This window comes from Ambystoma mexicanum, chromosome 3q (genome assembly GCF_040938575.1).
Source record: "Ambystoma mexicanum isolate Mex_15411 chromosome 3q, UKY_AmexF1_1, whole genome shotgun sequence".
Taxonomy (NCBI): Eukaryota; Metazoa; Chordata; class Amphibia; order Caudata; family Ambystomatidae; genus Ambystoma; species Ambystoma mexicanum.
The window spans coordinates 398,354,985-398,379,684 of NC_090926.1; the positions used below are offsets into that span (position 1 = coordinate 398,354,985).

Sequence of the window (24,700 nt, forward strand, 5' to 3'; positions counted from 1 at the left end):
GATCGTTTGTCTTGTCCTCCCTCTGTCTTCTCTCCCTTGTCTTGTCACGCTTAGATGTACTTGTGTACAGGCTCGTTATAAATGGAATAACATATCATTATCATATCAAATTCCCTGGACCAAGTACAAAGGAAAGATATGCATCATTTGGAAAGATGTACTCTAGCAAGAGTTTTTTATGGGAATGGAGACGCTTTATCTCAGTAAATCTAAGTCTCCTGAGGAACCACTCCCTGTCCCCAGTTAATGTGGACAGTAAAAAAGGACAGTCACAGCTTGAAGAATCAAAATAGAGCGACTAAGGCCCGCCAGGAAATTAAGGAGCCTTCAAGTGACTCCAGCATCCCAAATAGGTCTCCAAAAACCTGCCATCTTACTGAGATCCACGAAATCCTGATCAAAATCAATACTTTTGAGGCTGAAACGATCCACGTAGATCATGTCCAACACCAATTAAAACATCCACTCCCCTGGAGGCTAAATTCCCACTTGGATTAGTGAGCCTGGCAACTCCTTTTTAGTGTGGTGAGGAACATTTCACTCAGGAAAAAAATAGCAGCCAATTTATCTGAAGATCCAAACAACAACACACTCCTACTAAAAGGTTGGCTGCCCTTTCGGACCCATATAATCAGAGATGCGGGGCATGACTGCCTAGGGACCACCCCAAACAAACCCCTTCCAGTGAATCCAGATATTTATATCTGTATGAACCATCCCCTCGCCCCAGCAGATAGGAAGAAGGGGATTAATAAGACACAGAAGGGGGCATGAGTAGGGGGGTGGGTATGGAGGTCACCCCAATAACAAAACCAAAAAAACAGGTCGAATTCAGGTTCACCAAAAAAAACTGCACGAACAAAATGCAGACTTTATAAATAAAGTCTTTCAGAACACGTAGAACCGTACTCGATAATTGTTCTCTTCATACAGTGGTCCACAGTCACCACTCGTGTTTCTCTACCACTGAGGGGCTAGACTCTGTTTCCCATAATGCAGCCTTGCAGGTACTTTCCTTCTGCTACTGGAGTTTATGTTTGTTTATGATTATTTCATTTGTAGTGAGCGACTGGCCCAAAGGCATCTGGGCACATATCATTTGTTACAGTTACATATAGACAACAATGTAGAGTTACACAGTGTACAATACACATATTTACAAGAAGCATGAGCAAGGGTAAGCAGTCAAGATAAGCAGTACGCAAAAATATAAAAGACTGTACATAAGGGAGGCAGCACTTAGAAAATTAGTGCAGGCCAGGGACGATAAGAAAATCAATAGTGTACATGCAGAGTTAATGTAGAGTGAACCGGCTTAGACATCTTGGGTCGCCAGCCATGTCTTGGCTTTGTGCTTGAAGGCGTGGAAAGAGGGTTTGCTCCTGAAAGGGATGGGCAGAGAGTTCCATAATTTAGCTGCGAGGACAGGGAAACTCACCCCACCTGCTTTTTTAACTTTGTATCTAGGTACGATGAGACTGTGAGTTTGGGCAGATCTCTGTGGGCGTGTCAAGGAATGATGAGCAAAGCGGTTAGCCAGGTATGTGGGGGCCTGATTGTTTACACATTTATGTGTGAGAGCAAGCGTTTTGAGTGATATTCTTTGGGTGACTGACAGCCAATGAAGGCTTCGCCTAGTGTCTGAGATGTGTGAAGAGCTAGGGAAGTTAAGGTCGGCCCTAATGGTGTTATTTTGAGTAACCTGGAGTTTGTTTAAGTTGTGTTGGCTAGTCCCCAGATATAGTGCATTACAATAATCCAGTTTGGACATAACCAATGTCCTGGCAAGTATGGTGCAGTTGGAAGTGGTGAGGAAAAGGCGACAAGCTGAAATCAATTTACAGGTGTATGCGGAAGCTGAAATGACAGAATTAGTTTGTCTGTTGAGCGAGAGTGTGGAATCAAGGTAGATTCCGAGGGTTTTGGTGTTGTGAGAGACTTGTACGGTGTTACCATCAATGTTAAAGGCTTTGAAGGCCAGGTCCAGTTTGTTAAACCCGTTTTGTGAGCCGAGGATGAGGAGCTCTGTCTTATCATCATTAAAACAGAGCTCATGTTGGGCCATACAAGCCTGAATGACTTGATAGACCTCATTCAAAGCCTTAGTGTCTATAGTGTGGTCATCCGTAATGGTAATGAGTATCTGGGTGTCATCAGCATAATTGTTGTATGTGACACCCAGATAGTCCAATATGTCAAAAAGGGGTTTAGTGAACACATTATAGAGTGTGGGAGAAACACAAGATCCTTGCGGGACCCCACATAGGACTGGTGAGGGTTCAGCTGAGGCGGAAGGGGAAAAGACCCTCATGGACCTATTTTTCAGAAATGAACTGATCCATGAGGTAGCTTTGTCCGAAAAGTGAGCAGCAGTTTTGAGGTGCTGGCAGAGGATCTGGTGTTTGACCAAGTCAAATGCCACTGATAAATCAAGAAGGAGTAACAGGGCTAGTTTGCCATTATCTTTAATGACCTCAATTTGTGTCTTGAGATCGATAAGCGCAGTCTCAGTTCCTTGACTGGGTCGGAAGCCGGATTGTTTGAGGCCAAGGAGATGGCTAGATTCCAAGTAGTCCTGTATCTGCAGGTAGGCCACGCGATCAAGGATTTTGAGTAAGAAGGGGACGGTGGTGATGGGTCTATTGTTAGTAGGTATACCCTCCCCTCATCAGAGTTCGTGTCCTCTCTAGTTGATGTGATGCGAGGAATGTGTTGCTAGGCAACTACACCATCACAGATCTACATCCTGGTCAGAGCTTCACAAGTCAAATGTTCCCTTCCGCCCCTAGGGTCCCCGTTCATCCTCTCCTACCTTTGATCAATCCTTTGGTCACTCAATTACCTAGCAATTGATAAAGTAGAGGCTTGCAATAGCTCCATGCATCCAGTCCCCTGGCCATTTCAAAGCAGGTGGTTCCTTTGTTGGGTCACGCTCTCTCCAGGGCAACTAAACCACGGGGGCCAGATTGCGGGGTGCGCCTGCTTCACGGACCACCTTAATCGAAGCTCGCCTCCCACGCCCACCAACCCCAAAATGGCTATTTGCATGCATTAGTGGGGAGAGAACTCAGATATTTAGCAAACGGGCTATGTTTACAGACAGGGCGTGGTGAGGGTGTGGACCAGGGATCTATAGCCCGCACCACAGACACAGGCAGATCTACAATTATACAAAAATATGTTTCTTTTTTTTAAAAAGATTGGTAAACAATGGTCTGCTCGGGTCTGACACCCCTCAGAGTATAGACTGAAATGGAACAGAAGGAATGAGGAGGACAGGTAAGATCCCGGGGCCCAGACATGGACACTTACCTCAGTCACAGGTCTATCCCTTCACTAAAGGAGGATGAGCAGGGAGCAAAGCGTGTGGTTAACACAACCCCTGAGTCCACCGGCGCACGCCCCTGCTCAGAATGCCACCCCGGATGTCACAGATTAGCAGCACCTTTCTTCTTCCCATGGAGGGTCTGCCACAGATGCAGGGGCGGGGGATACCACTGTGGATAACATTGGAAGGCATGTGTTAAGCAGTGCAACATGAAGCTTGCTGTTTCTTTCTTCCCTACAGGATAACCAGACAGACAGCGGCATGGTGCTGGCCTCCGAGGAGTTTGAAAGACTAGAGAAGAGACACAGGACCGACGGTGCCTTCAGGTATTCAAGGACTCTGTCCCCTGTCCCAAATTCCCTTTCATTCTCTTCAGAATGGTGTGATGTGATATCCCTGTGGTGAAGGGCCGAGTCGTCGCCATCCCTGAGTGATGTGGTGCTGCTGCTGTATTGTCTCATCTTAGCCATGGTGTATCTCCCACCTTTGATTGGTTGTTTTAGTTGTATGACTTGTATCCCCTAATAAAGGTGTCTGAAAGGCAGCCCGATGAAGCGCCCAGGCCTCAGTGAATATTCGGGCTAGGATCTTGTGCCAAGGACGAGTATGCTCGTCCTTTTTGCGTAGACTTGCATAATAGCCTGGCACTTAAGGGGTTAAAGCAGCGTAACAGACTCTTAGACTTTTGTGTCAGTTTGGATTTATTTTCTCAAAGAGCCTGTATGCAGAGTGACGAGCCACACCAGATGTTTGCATACCCTAATAAAGGCGGACGAGTCTTTCAGGAAACCGCGAGATTTGCAGAAAGGGTCGGCGCATCTAAAAGGTTGCCCATCTTTAAGTCCGCTTGCCATCTGGACACTGCATGTCAGAGACACCAGAGCTTTTGGCGATCCCCCAGGTTCATCATTGGCCAGTCTGTCTTTGTCCCCAAAGGCGCGCAAGCAATTGAACCCCGTTCCACTGGGAAGGCGCCCGCATAACATGCACCTCTCATCCCCTCACTCCAACTCTCAGCCTTTCCGGAGCTCGGGTCTCCAACCTTATGGTCCTCATCATCACACCACACACCAGCTCTGAATGTCATATTTTCAAGAGAAGCTTTTCATTTGTGAAGGCCTAATCGTGATTTCTCCATGGACTCCACCCCATGAAAGCAACAAGAGTTTTGGCCAGGCTAGAGTGGATTGAATGGGACTGGAGAGGCCGGGCGAGCCAGGAGTGGGCAGGGTAGCTGTGAGTGAGGGGCAGCAGAGTATTGTGGACCAGGTTGCACTGAAACAGCCCAAGGAATTCTAGAGGGAAATAAATGCATATCCTGCTGCGATTGCAGCTGTTTATCCAACAGATCTAATTAAATGAGCAGCTATGGTGAACCCCGGTGAGGATCCCATTGTTAGGAAGGGTGGAGCTGTGAGCATACTGAGATTAAGCAAAACCTAATCGCAGGTAGGGCTGCCCCAGTCTTTGTTTAACGTTCTGGCTGTGCCCCATCCAGAGTCATTCAATGAAGTGATGGGCTCTAGCCACTGATGAGACCAAGAAAGCGGAGACTAAAAACTGAGAGATCGAATAGGGATGCGCCAGGATATAGTGAGTCAGGGTGCAATGTACAGCTATGACTCGATGGCTGAGTAGGTGAGCAGAGAAGATTAGGGCTAGGTTATTTGAAAAAGCAGGGGCAGAGGCTCTTCTGCACAAGGCATCCTGGACAGGATCCACAGCGGCAGTGGGGATAAGGCAGGGTGAAGTGCTTAATATGAAAGAAAATAAGCGCCAGGGCCCACATTTTATCTAGCACGCTTGTGACACTGCGCGCGGGGAGTTCCCCACCATTGCTGCCACCACCCACAGCTGCTCCCCACAGCGTCGGCACATTTGGGGTTAAACTGCAGCTTGCACTTGCTCTTTGGGGTTGATGGATGCTCTGCCTATCATCCTAATCAATCTGAGCCTGAGATAATAAGTGCCGGAGCTCAGAAACAAGTGCCAGGGCTGAGCCCTGGCAAACACCCAACAAATGAAGCACTGTTGGAGTGTATACAAGCACAGCAGGCCCCATATCCCACAGCAGGGTGCTGCCAGCAAAGACTGGGAACGCTATTGCGCGCACCTGGAATAAAGAACCGTTACAGTGACAGTCCGCGCAGTAAGCAGCAATATCCCAGAACAAACAGCAGGAATGCTGTCATCACTGGCAGACCGCTGAAGAAGTGCCGTATGAGAGAGATTACAGTGAAGTTACATGGAGAAGGGGGAGATTACATGATTCTGACAAAGTAGCTGAGCAGTTATGTTATGTTATTGAGATTTATACTGTGCACCACTGCCAGTTTCATGGTCTGCAGTCGCTCATGGGAATCTGAAATGGAAATGGGGTTGGCAGTGCTAGTGGAAGGGAGAGGCACAACTCAAGAGAGCTGTTGGTAGCTTCAGTTAGGAAAAAACGGTCATTGTGTGTTGGGCTTGCTTCTAAATGGTATGGGTTTGGTGTTGTTTTAGTGTATGACTCTACATGTGATTGTTTTGTGTGTCTGTGACAAAGTGCTGGAGATTGAGTGTGTTGGTTTGAGTGAGATTACAGAGGAGGTGTGCCGTTTGCTGTTTGATCTCTGGTTTGTGGTGTAGGGGAATGTGTGTGTTGTTTCTGGAGGTTGAGCAGTGAGTCTGTAGGAAAGTTGAAGGCTTTTAGTGGGGTTAGTGGTAAGGGATGTCTGTGCATTCCTGTATATCGCACTGTTTCGATTAGGCTGAATTTCTTACTATGTGGTTTGTCCATATTCTGCTTGTCTTTCGTTAGCCCCGTCCAGTTAATTTTGGGTTTACAATGGTTTGTGGTGCATTTCCTATTTTCGTGGTGTTTTTTTCTCGTTAGGGCCTCCTTTTTAGGAGGTGGAGTTAAAGTACCAGGTATTTAGTAGTGTTATACATTTCAGGTGTTCTGTTCGTAGTTCCTTAGGCAGTGAGTTCCAAAGTTTTGCTGAGCTGCAAGAGAATGCTAATCTGCCATATTTCAGTTTCGGGTATTGCTTTGGTTCAAGGAGATTGTCATTGCTGGATCTCAGGGTTCATTTCAGTTTGTAGATGGAGATTTGACTCCTGCATACATTCCGCTCTTTGGCTGTGTATTGCTCTCTGTGCTATACAAAGGATATTGAAGTAAGTCCCTTTTTTTGACTGACAACCAGTGTAGGGTTCTTAATGCGGGTGTGATGTGTTCTCTCTTGTTGAGTCTGAGGAGTAGTCTTGGCATTGCATTCTGTATTCAATGTAGTTTTTGGATGAGGTGATCAGGTAATCCAAGGTAGATGCTGTTGGCGTATTCTATTCCTGACATGACGAGGGAGATGACGGCAAGTGTTATGAGCAGAAATGTGAAGAAAGGTAGAATCCATTTAATTGTTCATAGGTGAAAGAAGCATTTCTTTACGACTGCATTGACTTGTGGTTCCACTGTCAGCTTGTTGGCCATTAATATTCAGAGATGTGTAACTTCTTTTGAAGGTTCTGGGAGGTTTCCCATTTCGGTAGGCCATGGAATGTGATTTTGGTCCAAAGAAGTGGGCGTGATAATGATTTGTGTTTTGTCCTGGTTGAGTTTAAGGCAGTTGGTGCTCATCCATTCATTTCTTTGTGTGAGGCAGTTGGTGAGGGGTTGATCTTGTTTTACAGTAGTGTTGATTTTATGGATGATCTCTGTGTCATTTGAGTAGTTGTAGCAGATGAGTCCATGTCTTTTGATGAGGTTTATGAGTGAGGTCATGCAGATATTGAAGAGTAGAGGCGAGAGGGAGGAGTCTTGCGGGACCCCACAGGTTGGCGTGAGTGGTGCTGACTTCAAGGGGCTTAGCCAGGTTGTTTCCATTGTTTCTGTTAAGAAGGAGTTTACGCATAGCATGGCTCTTTCGTTAATCCTTATTAGTTGGACAGTTTTGATGAGAGTTTCACATTGGACTGTGTTGAAGGCTGCTGAAAGGTCTTGTAGTATTAGCGCTGATGTGATATTGGAGTCGGCATTCGTTTTTAGATCATCTCAGATGGATAGTAGTGCTGTTTCGAATCCTCCGATGGGTCTGAGACCTTCATGTGCCAGCTCAAGTAACTGATTGTTTTCTATACGTTTCATGATTTGTTCATATACATAGATTTATAAAGGTTTCACTGTTTAAGGGATGTTTGAGGTAGGTTGGTGGTTGGTTAGGTCTTCTGTGTTCCTGGGGGATCTTTGAGGAGTGATTAAATGTATGCCGCTTTGAAGCTTCGTGGTACAACTCCTGTTGCCAGAGAATGGTTCATGAGTATTCTGCAGGCATCTCTTGGCTGAGGATGATCTTGTAGATGTCCAATGGACACGGGTATGCTGGGGATTTTGCTTTGTTGCTATGATTCACTATGTTGGCAAACATTTGTTTCGAGATCTCTGAGAAGTAGTTTAGTCCTGTAGTTAGATCCAGAGATGGGTGGTCAGTTGATTTGCTTATGTTCTTGGGCATAGTCTTGTCGGCTTGTTGGATGTTTACGATTTTGTTTTTGAAGTGGTTTGCAAGGTCGGCACACAGTTTCAGGGAGGGAGTTGCTGTGTTGCTGCAGGCTGTCAGGTTTCTTAGCTCATTGATGATGCTGAACATCTCATTCTGGGCTACACTTGCTTTTGCGATGTGTTAATTGTAGCATTTTACTGCGTTGTAGGTTTCCTTTTTATATAGTCATATCTTTCTCTGGTATTCAAGTTTTTTCAGTTGAGCATAGTTTTTCCTCCATGCTTGTTACAGTTTCCTGTTTGTTTTCTTCGGGGCTCTGAGTTGGGGTGTGGGCCATCTCGTCGTCATTTTCTTTTGTGATGAGGTGAAAGGCTTTTCCGGTGAGATAGCTGAGATTTTATTGCTTTAGCAGAGTTTATCGTTTTTTCTTCAAACCATATATGGAAGTCTCTTAATTTGATCAGCTGATGCCATTTTATGCAGATGTTGGTTATGTTGTCTACACATGTGTCTGTGAAAGATGGGGTTATGTGGGCTGTCTGTAGAGGAATAGGAATGAAAGATTGGTTTGATGGTCCATAGCTAGGTGGAGGAGGAGTGATTCACAGTGTGGGATATTTAGTGATGGTGCTGGTGTGATCTTTAATTGGTCTCTGTGTCCAACAGTGAGACTTCCTCCTCTTTTTCCTCACCTGTTTTCTTGCTTCAGTTTAAAAAGTTGGGTAGGTATCCGTATGTGACTACCTTGAATTCTTCCGTTAGCCAGTTTTCGGTCAGAAATTTGATGGCCGTTCACCATTGCTGAGGAGTTTCTATATCTCTATGTGTTTTACAATTGATCTGGCGGTGACTAGGTTGCAGTGAATCTGAGATTAGTTTGTCCTTTGAGACTGTTGTTGGTAATTTGGCATGGAATGCGTTGTCTTTCATTAGGTTTTGGTCTGTGAGTTGTATCAGAGATTTTCGTTAGTTCCATTTCTTCATTGAGTCGTTCGAGAAGTCTTGGGTTGACATGCTTTTCAGGTTTCTAGGTTTGTGTTGGTCAAACCTGTTATCGGCAGTTTTTAGTGATGAATGCTGTGTTGTAGTCGCTTTGTTCCATTCTATTTCTTCTGTCCAATTCATGTCTGCCTCTTGTGTTTCCATCACCCTTCCTTGTATCGATGTATTGATTATCGATGGCGGGTTGAAATGTAGCACGACAGTCAAAGTGATTTCAGTTGTGTTCTTGCAAAACAGAATTCTTCCCGGAAGCGGTAATGTAGTGTTCTTTGGTTTTCATTGGCTCCTTTGCGTGGTGGGTTGAGATGATTTGTCTCCTCTGTCTGGTTTATTCTTTTATGGCATCTTCTTATGCGCTGGTCTTTCCTGGTGCGTAGCTTTTTGTAGAGCATTTGGTTATTTGGTATAGGGCTTTCTGGTTGGTTGTCGGTTTCTTCTTTGGATTTGATGTATATTGATTGGGTTAATGTTCTGTCTTTGGTTGCTGGATCTCAACAGATTTAATTGTGTTTTGTTCAGTCGCATAGTGTTTATCAGTAACAGGTTCGGTGCCATCAGACAGGATACTGTGGGGAAAGAAAATACTACAGGGATAGCTGCCAGAGGGGCACAGTATCGCAGAAGTCAGAGGCTGGATATTGCAGGGTTGGATATCGCAGCAGCTGGATTTTGCAGGGGCTGGATGCTGCAGGGGCTGGATATCACAGGGGCATTGTGCAGCAGGGGTGAGATAGCGTGAAGAGGATATTGCAGGGAGGGTTACTGCAGGGCACAGTGCCTCAGGGGCGCAGAATGGCCAGGCACAGTGTGGCAGGGTCTAATTGTCTATGCGGCACAAGGGTCAATCGAGTTCAATTTTGGTTGGTGGTGGTGTCGCCTGGCTAAGACATTGGAGTGTAATCTCAGGGGTGCAGCAAAACCTCACTCTGGCAAAATGTCACAGCGGTATGGTCTCATAATATTTGAATCTTAGAGTGGTATGATCTCAAAGTGGCTGAATCTCACAGTGGCAGATGAAAGTGGGGAAGCCTCACAAGTGTAGTTCCTTCCATGGGCTCAATTTCACAGGGCTAAAGCTTTATAGGGGTATGACCCTCACAGTGGCACAGTCTCTAAGTGGTACAGCCTTATGATGGCAAGGCCTCAAAAACCTCCTATTGGAGGACTCTCCCAGTGGCAAAGAATCACAGCATGGGAGACTCACAATAGCGAGGACTCTAACTGGCAAAAGCTCACAAGGGCAAAGGCTCACACTGACAAGGACTCCCAATTGGAGCGATTGTCAATGGCATTGAATCGCAATGGCAAAGATTCTTAATGGGAGTCGCCTCACAGTGAGAAAGATGGACATTGGCAGAGACTTACAGTGGCGAAGACTTGCAATGGCAAAGACTCACACGAGCGGAGCTCCACAATGGAAACTCATTACATTGACAAGGCCACTCAATGGCAGAGTTTTACAGTGCCAGGTTTCAAACTGGCAGAATTTCCACCGAGACACAGCTTTTTCACATTGGCAGAGTATTGAGGGGCGGAACGACACAGTGGTAGAAACTCAAGGTCAGTCATCTTACAGTGACAGAAACCTGACAGTGGCAGACAAAACTCACAGCAGCAAACACTCTGTGTTAAATCCTTTCACTGGGAAGGCTTCACTGTGTTTACATTTGACAGTGGTTGGACAGAGCAGCGGGTAGACCCTACAGTGGAAATCCTTATGGTGGTAAAATCTCACATGAGCACTTTCTCAATGGTAAAATCTAGTACTGGCAAACAGTGATACTGGCAAACCTGACAGCTGCAACATCAGTAGTGGAAAAACTGACAGTAGCAATGTCTCACATTAGTACAATCTTATATTACCACATTCTTAGTGGCAAAGTCCGACAAAGGCAATAAATGATAGCTGCAAAACTGAAGTGCTTGTAGGGAAACAGATAGTGGCGAAACCTGTTACTGGCAAAAACTGATAGTGTCAAAGTCTCACGCTAAAACAATCTTATTGGCAACATCTGATAATGGCTGTAACTGATAGTGGCAAACTGGCAATAGCGAAAGGGGTAGTGGCGAAACTGATAGTTCCCAAAATTGTTAGGGGCAAAGTCTCACATTAGCACAATCTCACATTAAAACAATCATGATGGCAAAGACTGATAGTGGCAAAACGGACAGTGGCAAAGCTTCACCTCAGTATAATCTCATATGATCACAATCTCAGTGGCAAAATCACACAATGGCAATAACTGATAGTGGCAAAGTCTCACATTGGCACAATCTCAAAAGAAAATCTCACTTGTGAAAACAGATTGTGACAAAACCGATAATGGCAATGGCTCGCTGCATTTTAATCTCACATGATCCCAACCTCAGTGGCAAAATCGCACAATGGCAATAACTTATAGTGGCAAAGCCTCACATTCAAAACAATCTTAGTGGCAAAGTCTAGCAGTGTGGCAGATTAGTAGTGTTGCCAAAATATCCTTTTGGCAATAATCTATCACAATGGCAGAGTATCACCAATAAACGTCCCTTACCTTGATGTAGCCGTAGCCGAGGGACAGGGTGCCATCATCCTCTGCCCTTTGCCGGCTGCCTGGGCAAGGCTGCTCTTGGCTAACTGTAGAAATAGGACTCTATTGGCTCTAGGTGACTTTCTGGGCCTATTGGATACCTGGATTTCTTAAAGGGATTGTGAGAAGGGGGGGTGCAAAATGACTCCTTGCAAAGTGACGTCTGTTGTTTCAAAGGCTAAAAGAGGGGGGGCATGGGGGGTACCGATCCAGCTGGAAGCACACACATGGCTTTTCTAAAGACTTAAAAAAGGTAGGGAAAATTGGGATTAAGCTAAAAACAAAATCAAAAATACTTTAAGCAGGACACTCAGACAGCTCCCTCCAAACACGAACATTCCTCCCCACGGGAAGAAAATCCAACAAATAACTCATCTGACAAAAAAAGAAAAAAATATGTTACGGATTCAAAACTAGACAAAACCTCACCTGTTAAAATTTGGGGCAAAAACAAAATAATCAGGCTTAATCGAAAGACTACCGAATGAAAACACCCTACAAAACATAATGTGAAAACCTAAAATGCTTTTAGGAGTTGGTAGAAGGGGCTAAACTAGAGACTTTTCCCTCAAGTGTAACATTATTAAAATAGAATCTGCACACACAAAAAATGCAAGAGAATGAAACCTCTAAATTTAAAATAACACAAAAAACATTTTTAAAGCCACAAGTAAACATCTAAGCAAAGCAGAAGTTCAGCAACTCCTCGAGTTCTGTTACTTCAAAACCCATGGGCAAGTACAACAACATCAGTCATTTCACAATATTCTCTACAACCTGTCTTCCACTTTTGGCTCCATGGAACTCGCTATCGTCAAGGCAACATTTTTCGCCATTCCAGATAGCCATGGTAGCCAGCAGAGACACCATGGAGAAGGCACCCGCATGGTTAGAATTACAGAGGGTTGCACTGGTAGGATTCACTGAAAGAATTAAGAAAAGAGCTACATAAGCCCCCAATAGTCATCTGAAGAGCTGAGAAGGCAACAGGGACAGGTTCACCTGGCAGGGTTCCCTGGTGATGGAGACTGGCCACCAATAAAGACACTTCCAGGGTTGCTCGCAGAGAACTATCAGCTTATAAAGGGACTCACAATCTCAGGGTGGTGATGGTCATCCAATATTTTTCATCAGATAATTGGAGGCACTTCTCAAACAAGATCCAGCAAGCATTGGCAAATCCAACAGTTTTGGCTTGTGTATACACATCAGATTGGCATTTGCCAAACTCTTCCATAATGATGGCAACAGGGGGTAAATGGAGCAGATGCGCGGGAACACATACTGCATATAAATCAAGAGCCTGAAGGCACACTTGGTTTAGACATTTTTAGTAAACTATGAACTGTTTTACAGCCACAGGTAAGCCATTACCTTTCAAAAAACTGCTTTGAAATAGCTATTGCCTTCCCATAAACGCCCTTAGTTTGATGTTACTGGACGACATAGTGAGCTCCTAGAGATCCAACGGAGGGTGTGTTTTGGGCACAGAGGGATGAGTAGTGGGTGGTAATGGCAGTAGCATGATAATGGGGGGGTCAACTGGTGTGCAAAAAGCCAAAAAACACGCCCAGGCTGTGTGTCCCTCCTCACACCCCGTCTCCATTTTAACAGTACTCCTATGCCAATCGTGTTGGCTTTTTCGTCGCGTTGAAGCATCATCGCCTACTAAGACTGTTGAAAATGGCGGGATATGTGTTCAGAATGTGAATGGAATGTGCTGACGAAATGAGTTTGTTACAAATGTTGTGCATTTCAGCCCGGTTGTTCCATTTTGTGGATTTCTTATCTAATAATGCATAAAGGTTGCAACAACAACAACAAGCCCCACCTAATAGATAGAATTGACAGTGGCAGATATTGCATGAAGGCATTAACAAAAAATTAACATTTGCATTATCATTCTTTTTGGATAAGATAACACAGAGTCTTAGGAATGATAATGAGTGAGAGACATGAATGATCATTGAAGGGCACGTTCTTTTATTTTGAAACACTTAATGCCTTCTGTTTTCTAAGATGATGTTAAGAAATGTATCGAATTTACCTAACAGTTTGTAAATGAGAAATTATTTTTTTAAAGGTTTGTAATAAACCAATAAAATAAAAAAAAAAATAAAAAAAAAATAGATAGAATTGAATAGGGCGCCATCCTCTCAGGATGTTGGTCAGCATGGTTTCCCGAGAGGTTTGTGTCAATGTGGTTGGCAGCAAGTAGAAATGACATGGTGGGTGCACGTAATACAAAATAAAATATAAGTATTCCAGTGGACATTTGCAGTCCTGGTCGAGGAGAGGTCTGGCACTTTTATAATGTTTTGCATGCATTGGGATCCCATCCTGACCCTATGTCTCTTCCACAGCAGCAAAGGATCCAGCAGAAACACTGACTTTGTGTCCGAGCACCCAGGCCACAGGAGCAGGTGTCGGCCGCCCTACCACTCCCACGTTGGGGGGCAGACGTTTTACAACAGCGAGTACGACGAATTGTCAGAACACTCTGGAGGGCCACTGGAGGAGGACAGCTACACCCCACCGGGAGAGACCACCAGCCCGAGGACCATCCACGCCTCGTTCTTCTCAGATGATTACTGAAGCCACCAGGCCAGAGGCAGGTGTCAAGGCATCAGGACATCCCGCGCTCCATCGCTTCACCTTGCACCTGCCCTACACCATGACTGTAGTGCCCTTCAGGATTTTAAACATCATCTGGCGGGTGAGGGAGGTTGGGCACTTGCCATTGGCAGCGACAGACATTAATGAGGAAATCCCCTGGCAACATTGTCTAATTAAAGGCTCTCCTCCTGGCTGAGAACCGCCACTTATACCACCAGCGCGCTGCAGAAGGGAGCAGGGAGGCGGCGAGCCAGTACGCAGCACAGACTCTTTGTATTCACTCTAGCACTCTGTTTTGAAATCCTTGTCTCTGATTGGTTCACAGTGGTGGGCAATGTTTCTGACGTGCAAATGGTTTTTGTGGCTGTAGAACTGCATAGTCAAACTGTAGGGGAAAGGGACACTGCTAGCCCTCCTGGAAGTAACCATGAGCTGGCCACATGTGTGGAGAGGGTCTGCATTTTTTACCTGTGAGCTCAGCTATACAGGAGGCTGATGTGAGCATGGGCAGGATACCTTGGGTTGGCATCGCTCGGCTGGGTTTCTGGGCATTAAGTATATGCTAGGGGGCATTACTTGCGTAATGAGTCGGCTTTTATGTGTGCGAATCCTATCCATCGCTGGGGTTGTGACTCTCCACTCTGACACTGAGGGCGATCCACTGACATCAAAAGCCTGTGCTATACATTAGTGGTGCACCAGATCCCTCCGCAGGGAATCCAAGAGCAGAAATACACTCTGTGTCCTGCACAACACCCAGTAAGAACTATGGGAACTTGTCAACGTTAAGAGGGCACACTTGGCTGCCTAGAGGAAAGGCTTGTTCAGCAACAACAACTGAACACAACACTTGGAATATTGCTAGGTTCCAGAGAAAGGCGGAAATCAAGCTGATCACAGCTACCCATGCGAAGCAGTGCATATGGTGGTTGCTTATTAGGCTTAGGACAGTCCTCCCCTTTTCTGATCTCTCCAAGGGGCTTGCCAATAAAGAAGGGTCTAGGAAAGGAGTCTGCAGCCTTTGTGGGCAATCTGAAGTCCCGGAGAGCCAAAGGTTGTAGCCCGCTGGTCTAAGAAATAGAGGTTGCATTCGGGCGTTCGGTCTGTCCATTGCTCTCTGGGTGAAACCCGGATGAAAGTGACCTCTTTCTTCCTAAAGATTTGCAATGGACCGTCCAAAACTGGGGAGGTGATGCCCTGACCCATGACACAGAGTTTATCACACCCTTCCTGTCTAGAACAAGAGCCCTGGCCATTAGGATGGGGACATACATGTCTCCAGCCCCCACCCTCTCCCACCCGCAGCTTACAGACGGGTCTTGGGGCAGATGACAGTAGGCGAAGATGAGTCTCCGTTCTGGGGTCTTTTGGCACCACACTGACAGCACCAGAGATTTTGATGATAAAACAGTAACACACAAAGAACTGGGAGTGGCACCCTCAAGACCCTTACCTCTTTCTCCTTCTCAGAAAAGCATTAGGGAAGCCAACGGAACTCAACACAATTTTGTGCCAGCCTGGTACAATTACTTAATAGCGGGCAGTACATACGCAAAACCAAGCCTTTTCATGTCCCCTGCTTGAGTATTTTCTGCTCCCTCCATAGCCTACTGGTTGGAATGGGTACCATCTGTGGCCGGGCGATCGGCGGGAAGGGTAGGTAGCAAGTTCACTGGCGCAAACTGCTCTGCAGGATTTATGCGGCACAGCTGAGCTCTATATTTTCCATCATTAAACAATGCTCCAGTGTGAATGGGAAACTCCACGCTTTGTATTATGCCTTAATTGTCCACTGCGCATCCTGGTTAGACGGTGTGGTGTGTGGATTGTCATTCTTTTCTAGTCTGTGTTACAATATGTGGCTGTGTCTTTATTCGTGGTCAACATATCATCGAAGCAAACAACATTAAATGAGGTTGTGATCTGCTGCTGGTGTTTCGCCTGTCCTATCAGGCGACGGGGAAATGACATAGGATGCCAGCGTAATTTCGTGGGACTAAACCATTTAGCAATGGCTGCCGCACCGCGATCTCCACCCCAATATCACAGCGCTGTTCCAGGGGTCTGCTCGCCGAGAAAGATGGGGTTGAAGCCGATTGTTGACCACAAAGTGGATTCCTTGACTTGGGGTCCACGGGCTCATCTTTTCGGAATGCCAGGCCTCCACGGACTGGGCTGAAATTGCATGGTTTGGAAACAGATCGTTTCTCTAGTTGCATCTCATAAATGTGTACGCTGTGCAGTGTCTTTTCTGCTTTGTCATTACTGATCTTGTGTGCATTGTGGTAGGTGTAGTCTGTTCCTCTAAACAGGAAGCTCCTCCAAAAAGTAATACTTTGGTTGGAGACAAGTCCTCCGTCATCAGCAAGTCTGTGTTTCAGGTTTTGGAGGTAATCAGGAAGAAGGGGTTCTGACATTTGTTTCATGCTTTAGTGGCCAAGGGAATCTCCATGTTGCTCAGCTATGGACATGCTCTGGGCTTCTTAGAGGGCCCCTCCCCCAGAAACCCATCGGATGCTGTCAAGGTTCTGGGGGCCACACTGGGCACAGAATCGTCTCTCCCTGGACTATAGAGGGTGGCATCTGCATGTCGTAGTAAAGCACCAGGAGGGCGATCGCAGCGGAGCAAGATGGCACCTGGTTGCCGATGTTGAGGGCCTCCTCGGACGTAAGGATAATTAAAAAGGACCTGTGTATGTGGGTGCGGCTGCGCGCACACACCTGAACAAGGGGCAGCCTGGGAATTGATTAGGTTGGAGTTTTCGACTTTTACTGAATCATGAGTATGACGATGACTTGTGAATGCAGTTTCTAAAAGTCACACTAAAAGTCACACTACCCCAATGATTCCATCAAGTACTATTCATTTGGCATTTACACATCCACAGAGGGGAGGGTACCGGGGAGTGTGGTGCGCGCCCCAGACATTTTTGATTACATCATGTAAGGTATGTAGAACTTTAGGAGAATGGATTGGCTCCTCTTGGAAGACTGGACATTCAAAGGGGTGCCATTAAAACAAATAATATATATATATATATATATATGTATATTTTATATTACCGCGTCCTTATACTGCGCTTTCACCGTTCAGGTGTCGTTCCCCATTGTATAAATCAGTGTATGGTCACACAGGCCAAGGATCCTATGAGTCAGCGACAGAGACAGTATGATCGTGTAACCCTTGTTTTCTATGACAGATATATAAGTATCGCTGTAAACAGCACAGCCTGTCCGCTGGTCCCTCTGTTGGGCAAGATGGCTGGGGCGTTGTGTGGGAGGGGGCGAGAAGGCTGTGTATTTTCCCACATAAGGGACGCCGTGCTAGGCTACGCTGCTCTATAAAGATCAAAAGTAAAGCAAAACAGTGAAAAGATTTTTTTGTTGTAATTTACTATTTTGTATTGAGTCAATGCAATTCAGAAAAATATTTTTTAAAGCAAAAATAATAAATGCAAATAAAAGTCGGATGCTGGGCTCTGTTTCCCTCAGTCCTCCTAGTGCGTTGTCTGGTGTGAATATACAACGCGCAGTGAACACAACAGGATTATTGTGTAGGGTTTTGTTTTTAGACACCTTTATCATTTGTGTGAGTGGGAAACGTTAGATCCTTGCATGCTTCAAAACATGTCTTCACCTTTCCTCGGTATGTTCGTGACAGGGTGCATACCAGCTCATATTAGTTTGGTTGTAATACATTAAAGATGCCTTTGGAAACGGATCATAGGGCCAGCGAGTCATTCCCACGTCACGTCTATCTAGCCATGGTCAGATCTATGTGATCACTGCGACCACACACAATTGCGACGGATGAAAATGCCAACTTTTTTTTTCTTTCTTTAAACTCCCTTTCCACCACATAGATATGCGGGGGAGACCCCTGCAGCCCCTCATATTAATATAATATCCCATACCCCTCTACATATATATGTGGTGTAAAGGGGGTGTTTATAAGAATTTAAAAATGTCGGGCATCGCGGCCGTCGCAATAGTGAGGTCGACATTTTGGGCCATTTCCCCATGGTCTGGCCCTTGCCACCTCGCTGTGCCCATTTCATTCTGCTCTCCTGCTCAGCGTCTCCGCTCTCTGCCCCTTTCTTTGCATCCTTGCATCCACGCTGCACGCTCAGTTCACTCTTGATGGAGACATACGCAATGGCTGCCAACTCACATCCCATTGGACAACGTGGGCTGCGTGTAGTTTTCTGGCGTACACCATTGGGTTCTAATGCACTCCAAAAACGTAACTATATCCTCCAGTAGAGTCTTCACAGAGAACTACACAGATAGATGTAAGCAATTTGGGTGACAGGGAGGGAATGCCACCATTGGCACAGAGGCTAAGCAATGAATCTAGGTAGACGATGCTCCGGTTCCCTGCGCAGCCTTGCACCGGATATACCAGTCAATATATTAAAGTAGGTCTGAAAGCATTGCAGACCAAAAGAAAACAGGGGTGTATCAGTTTTACATTGAAAAAGAAACAGGTAAATATCAACCCCACACACTTGTTGTGGTGGGCCTAAAGGATACAGGAGTCCGCGAGTCAAGAAATGTTAATCTGTCCAGTTCAGCAACACATGAAGCTCTACTTGTTTCTTCCATTCTCCAGGAACAATGGTATGTGGCATCCTAGAGGGCATGAAAGTGGCATTGGTCAACACATATGGGGCTAATGTGGATGATGCTGGCTTTGTTGACTGAGTGATAGACAACCTTGCTACGTGCCCTTGTGGGGCAGGGATATAAATACGGTCCTTGACCCTGCCCGTGATAGATCTGGCGGAAGTAGGGGACCCCACTCCAAGGTGAGGAAGTGTATTTGTAATATGTGTGAGACCTATGACCTGGTGGATGCATGGAGGATCCAGCATTGGGATGATCATGATTACACCTTCCATTCCTGGGTGCACGGGTCAAATTCACGGCTCGACTACCTGTTGGTGTCCCGTAACGGTGGGGTCTCCATGGGTGGGTGTCAGATTCTTCCCTGAACTCTCTCTGATCACTCCCTGGTTGTCCTGGTTTGCAAGGTTGCAGGTGGGTCTAGCAGGAAGAAGGGTCTGGCGGTTCAAATCCAATGCCCTGCATGAAATTGTGGCATTCTTTGAGCACAATGAGGACTCGAACCCTCTCTTGGGATGCTGTGGGAATGCTTCAAGTGTTACATCAGAGGGATTTGCCTGACTAAGGAAAATAAGATACTCCGATTGATCCGTGATGAACTGACGAATAATGAAAATAAATTGAAGGGCCCCAAAGTTGCAGCAGCTTTGCAACAGGAGCTGGACAGTTCCACCCAAATGTGCAGCCTGAGGTCAAGTACCTGTAGAGGCCATTTGGTACAACAATATGGGGAGGGGCAGACACCTGGCACTTTGCTTGCGAGGGTGCTGGCAGCGGATGAGCAGCTGCCACATATTGATGTGATTAGAGAACCTTGTGGGATGCCCCTCTTTGTGGAAAAAGATATTGCAGCGACATTTCTGATGTTTACGGTCACCTTTATGCTTTGCAGCATCCACAGGACACCGCCATTATGCAGCAATACCTAGATAACATTGCATTGTATTGGCTGGAGCCGCCACTCTGGGAGGTTCTCAATAGGGAGGTGGCACTGGAAGAGGTTCTCGCGGTGAAGGGCCTCCCTGGGTCCAAGAGCTCAGGTCCCAATGATCTCTCTGGGGAGTTCTACAAAACCTATGCGCCCTCCATGCCCCCATACACCTAGAGGTATATGCCACTGGGCCACAGTGGGGATTTTGCCTCCCTCGCTGCTCGAGACAACTATCACGTTATTGCATAAAAATGGTAACCCACCCAAGGATTGCAGCTCTTGCCGTCTGATCTCCTTAATTAAAGTGGATAACAAGATCTTCGCCAAAGTCCTAGCGAATCGACTTCTCCCATTGATGCCCGGGCTAGTATTGGCAGATCAGTTGATTTCATACGAGGGAGGAACACAACGTATGGCCTTTGCTGTTTTTTGGGGATCCTGTCTGCTCTGCAGCCTGATTCTCAAGCAGTGGCAGTATTGTTGGATGACGGAAAGGCATTTGACTCTGTTGAGTGGCCTTATCTCTTTGTTGTCCTTCGAAAATTAGGCCTGGCCTGGGTGACCGGTTTATCTCTCTGGTATCTCCTCTTTGTTATGCCGCTCCGGTGGGCAAGAATGCAATGCGATAACACCGGTTCGAGGCTGTGATGATGAGTCGTGGAACAAGGCACTTTCACCCTTGCGATGGAGCCGCTGGCAGATATCTTGAGGGAACAACATATACAGCAAGCTCTGCAGTTTGGGGTCGCACATATTGATAATTTCTTTGTTTACCGATTACATAGTATTATTCCTCAGTGACCCCATTCACAATATACCTCTGATGTGTCAGGTGCTGAGATTTGGGGAGTTTTCTGGTTTGAAAATCAACCAGAGCACAACAGTAGTTTCCCCCTTACTAGTGGGACTGCAGCGTTCAACAGTTTTGGGTGCACCTGGGAGACTGACCGTATGCGTTACTTGGGAGTGTCGTTTTCGCGTGACCCAACTGTGTTCCGTGAGAACTACGGTCGTGCCATTGCCTCCCTTCAGGATCAGGTGGCAAGCTCCTCTCCTCACTCTGATGGGTCATACCTTGATAGACCAAATGATTGTTTTGCCTAAGTTCCTTTATTTGTTCCTTAACATTCCCCCATTCCTATCCAACGGCTTCTTTATTTACCTCAGAGGGTTCATCATACATTTAATGTGTTCCCGGGAAACAAGCCTGGGTAGCGTACACTAGGCTGACACAATCCTACGATAGGGGTGGCCTGGCGCTGCCAGATCTAGAACAGTATTACTGGGCAGCTCAGGCACATTATCTGGCATTCTGATCCAACAAACAGTTTGTTCAACCGCACGTTCAGGTGGAGGGGCACTGATGCCCCCCAATCATCTGCAATCATTGATTTGGAGGTACCCCCAAGGCTGTGGCGGCTCCCATAAACATTGTGCTCATCACCTGTGCTATCTGGCGCAAAGTGGCCCACATGATGGGTGTTTCTGTCCTTTATTGACTGCTATTTCCTGTTCGGTATGTTATCGGACTGGCGATTACAAGCGAACCAGCCTACTTAAAGTCGGTGAAGGTTGGGATTCAAACCTTTGGGGACTACTTTGTGGAGGACACATACATTTCACTGCAGCAGGTGAGGGATAGGGGTGGACCTGTTTATGTATTTACGAGTTGGAAAAGTCCTGAGAGCAGCCTTTCCATCGTTTCTGAACCAGCCAGCAACGGTTCCATGTGATGTTAACCCATCCCAAAATAACGATTTTTTTTTAACTAATCATAAATAACGAGAACATGGCTAATGTTTTTTGGTTTTTCCATTCCCAAGCCTCCATTTTCCCTAGCTTTATTACCGCACCAAAACCCCCTCTGCATCCATTTGTATCCCTTACTTCACCCCCCAAATATACTTTAATCAAATAATTCAAAATGTTTTCGTTATTTAGGGTTCGTTTTTAAAGGTATTCGTTTTTGTTGGTTCGTTAACATCACTGTATACTCCGGCAAACTGCACGGGATGATAGTCACTGGGGGAGCGTTGTCTAGTCTCTAGGGTGTATGCGTGTGGATATTGGGGATAATGATTGGGGCTATGTTAAGTCTCAAACTCGAAAGGATCCCCTCAATTCCAGGTTTAAATTGATTCAATTTGATTTTGTTCATCAAACATACCATAGCCCGCTCAAGCTTTATATATCCCAGACAGCTGTTAGATGCAGCTTCAGTCCCGCAGATTTCATGCACCTTGACTTCTGTGCAAATATCTCGCTATTGGGGGAAGTGATGGCAAGGGTCTCACTGATCACTGGCCAACAACTTCATGCGGACCTCCTGGTGGCTCTACTGGGTTGCACGAGGCGCCTACCCCGGGCTGCTCAGAGACTGGCTGGCCTTCATGTGGTCTTGGCCGGCAGAAGGGTGGCTATGTCAGGTTGGTGACCCCCCCCCCCATTTGCAGAAATGGCTGTAAGATGTGGCTTACTGTCACAATGTGGAAACGTCATTCATTCCCACAATGCCCTTGCATGTCCGCCCCCTGAGATGTGGGCTCCATATGTACAGTATTTGCTCGCTTCTTGATGATGGAATTGTGTTCATGTTTACACCTTTCACCTGGAATAGTGGGCGCCTGTACAAGCACCTAACAAGCAAACCATGAATAAATAAATAAATAACTGTGTGTTCACTGGTTTGCCCGTTCTTTATAGTGGGTTCTGGAAATGTTTATACGCGGGCGGGCTGCAGTGTGCTCTGGACGTCAATGTTGTTGAATATTCTTATGTAAAAATACATACATGTTCAAAAGTGTTCTTGTGAGTCTAGACTGGCCCACATTGGAACCATTTTAGACATACTCTCTCATTGTGTCATGTCACTTTTAATGGCCATACAAACAGCCGAATGGTCCTACATAGGAGTTATGGCCAGCTTTGTACATAATGCCACCAATGATACTATAAAAGAAAAAGTCAAAGCGAACCTGAGCATGTTCTTATATGGGAATACTTGCATATGTTGGTGAAGTGGTATGAAAACAGGCAGCATGAACATGTTTTTTATACTGGCATATATTGCAGGGAAAGCCATGAAAATGCATTGGGAAATTCAGCAGTGCACTTTTTGCGACTTGCATCTATTGTATTTTTTCATGAGTTACCCTACAATACCGATTGCAAACTGTGTGGCCTTTAATCCAATTTTTCACAGAAAGTGTGCTGTATAATGCACCATTTTAAACCATTATTCAAAACCTTTTCTCTGGAGAGGGGGCGAAGAATACCCTCCGCAGCCTCCCCCAAACCTGTATCTGTTGGTTCAGGCTCCCTCGCAACGCTCGGTCGCAGTCGCATGCTTGTGGCAAATATTCACACCTCCCAATAAAATAACTCACGAGTCACCACTGATAGCTGGTATATTTGGGGAGCAAGCACCGCCCCTTCTTTCTACGCTAGGTGAAACATTTACGTTTTGATTAAAAAACATAAAAAGCATGATGCAAGTAAAACTCTTGCTGACTGCGTTCCAATTCGGCGTTTTGTACCTTAAGTGTTGCTACGGAGCATTTGTAAGTTGAAGCGAAGGCCGAGCAAAATCACAAACTAGTCGGCCATCGTCACATGCCAGTGAAAATGCGCTGGCTTGTTTGATACTTATTGTAAATCACCTGAGGCAGAAGGGCTGGAGTAAAGCTGTTGGGCTGTGGCGGCGCTGTTTATTTGTTTAATTGTGACATAAATACTGGAAGCATCGGACTGCTGGAGTGCTGCCGTGTAAGAGGACAGAAGGAGCACAGTGCAGCAATCCTTCCCTGCAGCTGCCTACACGAACTTTATTCAAGGCAGATAGGTGAAAAGGACGCCTTCGCCTTAAAGCATAAGAATTATCCCCCGACTGACGCGCAAATCACGTGACATGCTGGGATTATCAACACGCCCAGAGCGCCCTTGCGACGTAAGCCCTGAGGCAGAAGGGCTGGAGTAAAGCTGTTGGGCTCTTTGGTGGCTTTGGAGCGAGGAGCGCCACCACTGCAGTGTCGGGGTCTCCATATCAAAGACCCGCACGACTATCCTGCATTGCTGGAAATCAACGGACCAGGAGCGGTAGATGAGAGAGAGAACGCCAGCCAACTCAAGTGAGAGTTAAGAGCGCCAAAAGACGTCACAACATTACGGTAAGCACTGTGCTACCGACTTTTATATATAGAGATCCTTGCACCCCGGATTCATTCGCCTCTCCTTTGCGACCATTACCCAATATTAACATTAGCATAAAAAAGCAATTTGGGAGAAAAGGAATCTGCCTGGGAAAGCTTACACAACACATCCCGTGGGGAGGGGCTGTAATGTAGGAGACCTGGGAAGTAGACAAGCCTTACTCCACTCAAATTTGATAGAAGAGAGCTAAGAGACAAACAAAAGGAAAACAATAATCTGACACTTAAACAATCAAATCCGCCAGCATCACCAGCTCCTAGAATGAAACTAAGGAGCACAGCACACTTGGATGCAATAAAAGTACCAGAGTGGGACAGCTCCTATCTGGTGCCAGTGGCACATTCCACCACGGTAGGGTCGCCTGCAGACAGAAGAGAGCAGGAACCCATAATGAACAATCAACATTCTGTGGAGGCACAAATTCACACCCCCAACCTAAGATTAGAAGAGGGAAGAATTGACAGTGGAAACCAGGCAGAATGTAGGAACCACTGGAAAAAAGTCTGGAATATACAGTCACTACCAGAAATATACAGAATAAAATCAAGGAGTACTTTGAGAAAAGGAGAAGTAGAAGTCTGGATGAACTGGTGGAATATCCAGCAAAGGACCTAACACAGCAGAGAGAAGAAGAGGACATGGGGAAAAAACCATGCGGGAAACAACAGGAAACGCAAGAAAGCGTTGACAGTGAGATAGAGACAGAGCAGGAGGAAGAACGGGAAATCCTAGAGACAAGTAGAGGAAATCCCTCAATGGAAAGTCATAACAATGTATCTTTAGAAGAAGGAAGAGAAAAAAAGCAAGACTCAAGTCCACCTACAAGTGGGGCAACCTTGAGTGCTCTCAATTATATCCTAAATTCTCTGGTATCAGTCTTCGAACTACTGAAGGGGGAGGTTCAATCCCAAACAGGAATAGTCTTAGAACTAACCAA

General features: G+C 46.0%; 1 protein-coding gene across 4 annotated transcripts in view; it reads left to right on the forward strand.

The window, feature by feature from the left end:
• The window catches only part of FLT4 (fms related receptor tyrosine kinase 4), a 394,600-nt gene extending 377,112 nt beyond the window's left edge, over nt 1–17,488 (forward strand). For 3 of the 4 annotated variants that reach the window (XM_069654085.1, XM_069654087.1, XM_069654088.1), the window contains 2 exons: nt 3,569–3,654; nt 13,745–17,488. In XM_069654085.1, coding sequence (XP_069510186.1) covers nt 3,569–3,654; nt 13,745–13,976 — 318 coding nt within the window. In that variant the 3' untranslated portion in view covers nt 13,977–17,488. The remainder of the gene's footprint in view (nt 1–3,568; nt 3,655–13,744) is intronic. The other variant, XM_069654086.1, reaches the window with a different exon arrangement.
• The last annotated feature ends 7,212 nt before the right edge of the window (nt 17,489–24,700 follow it).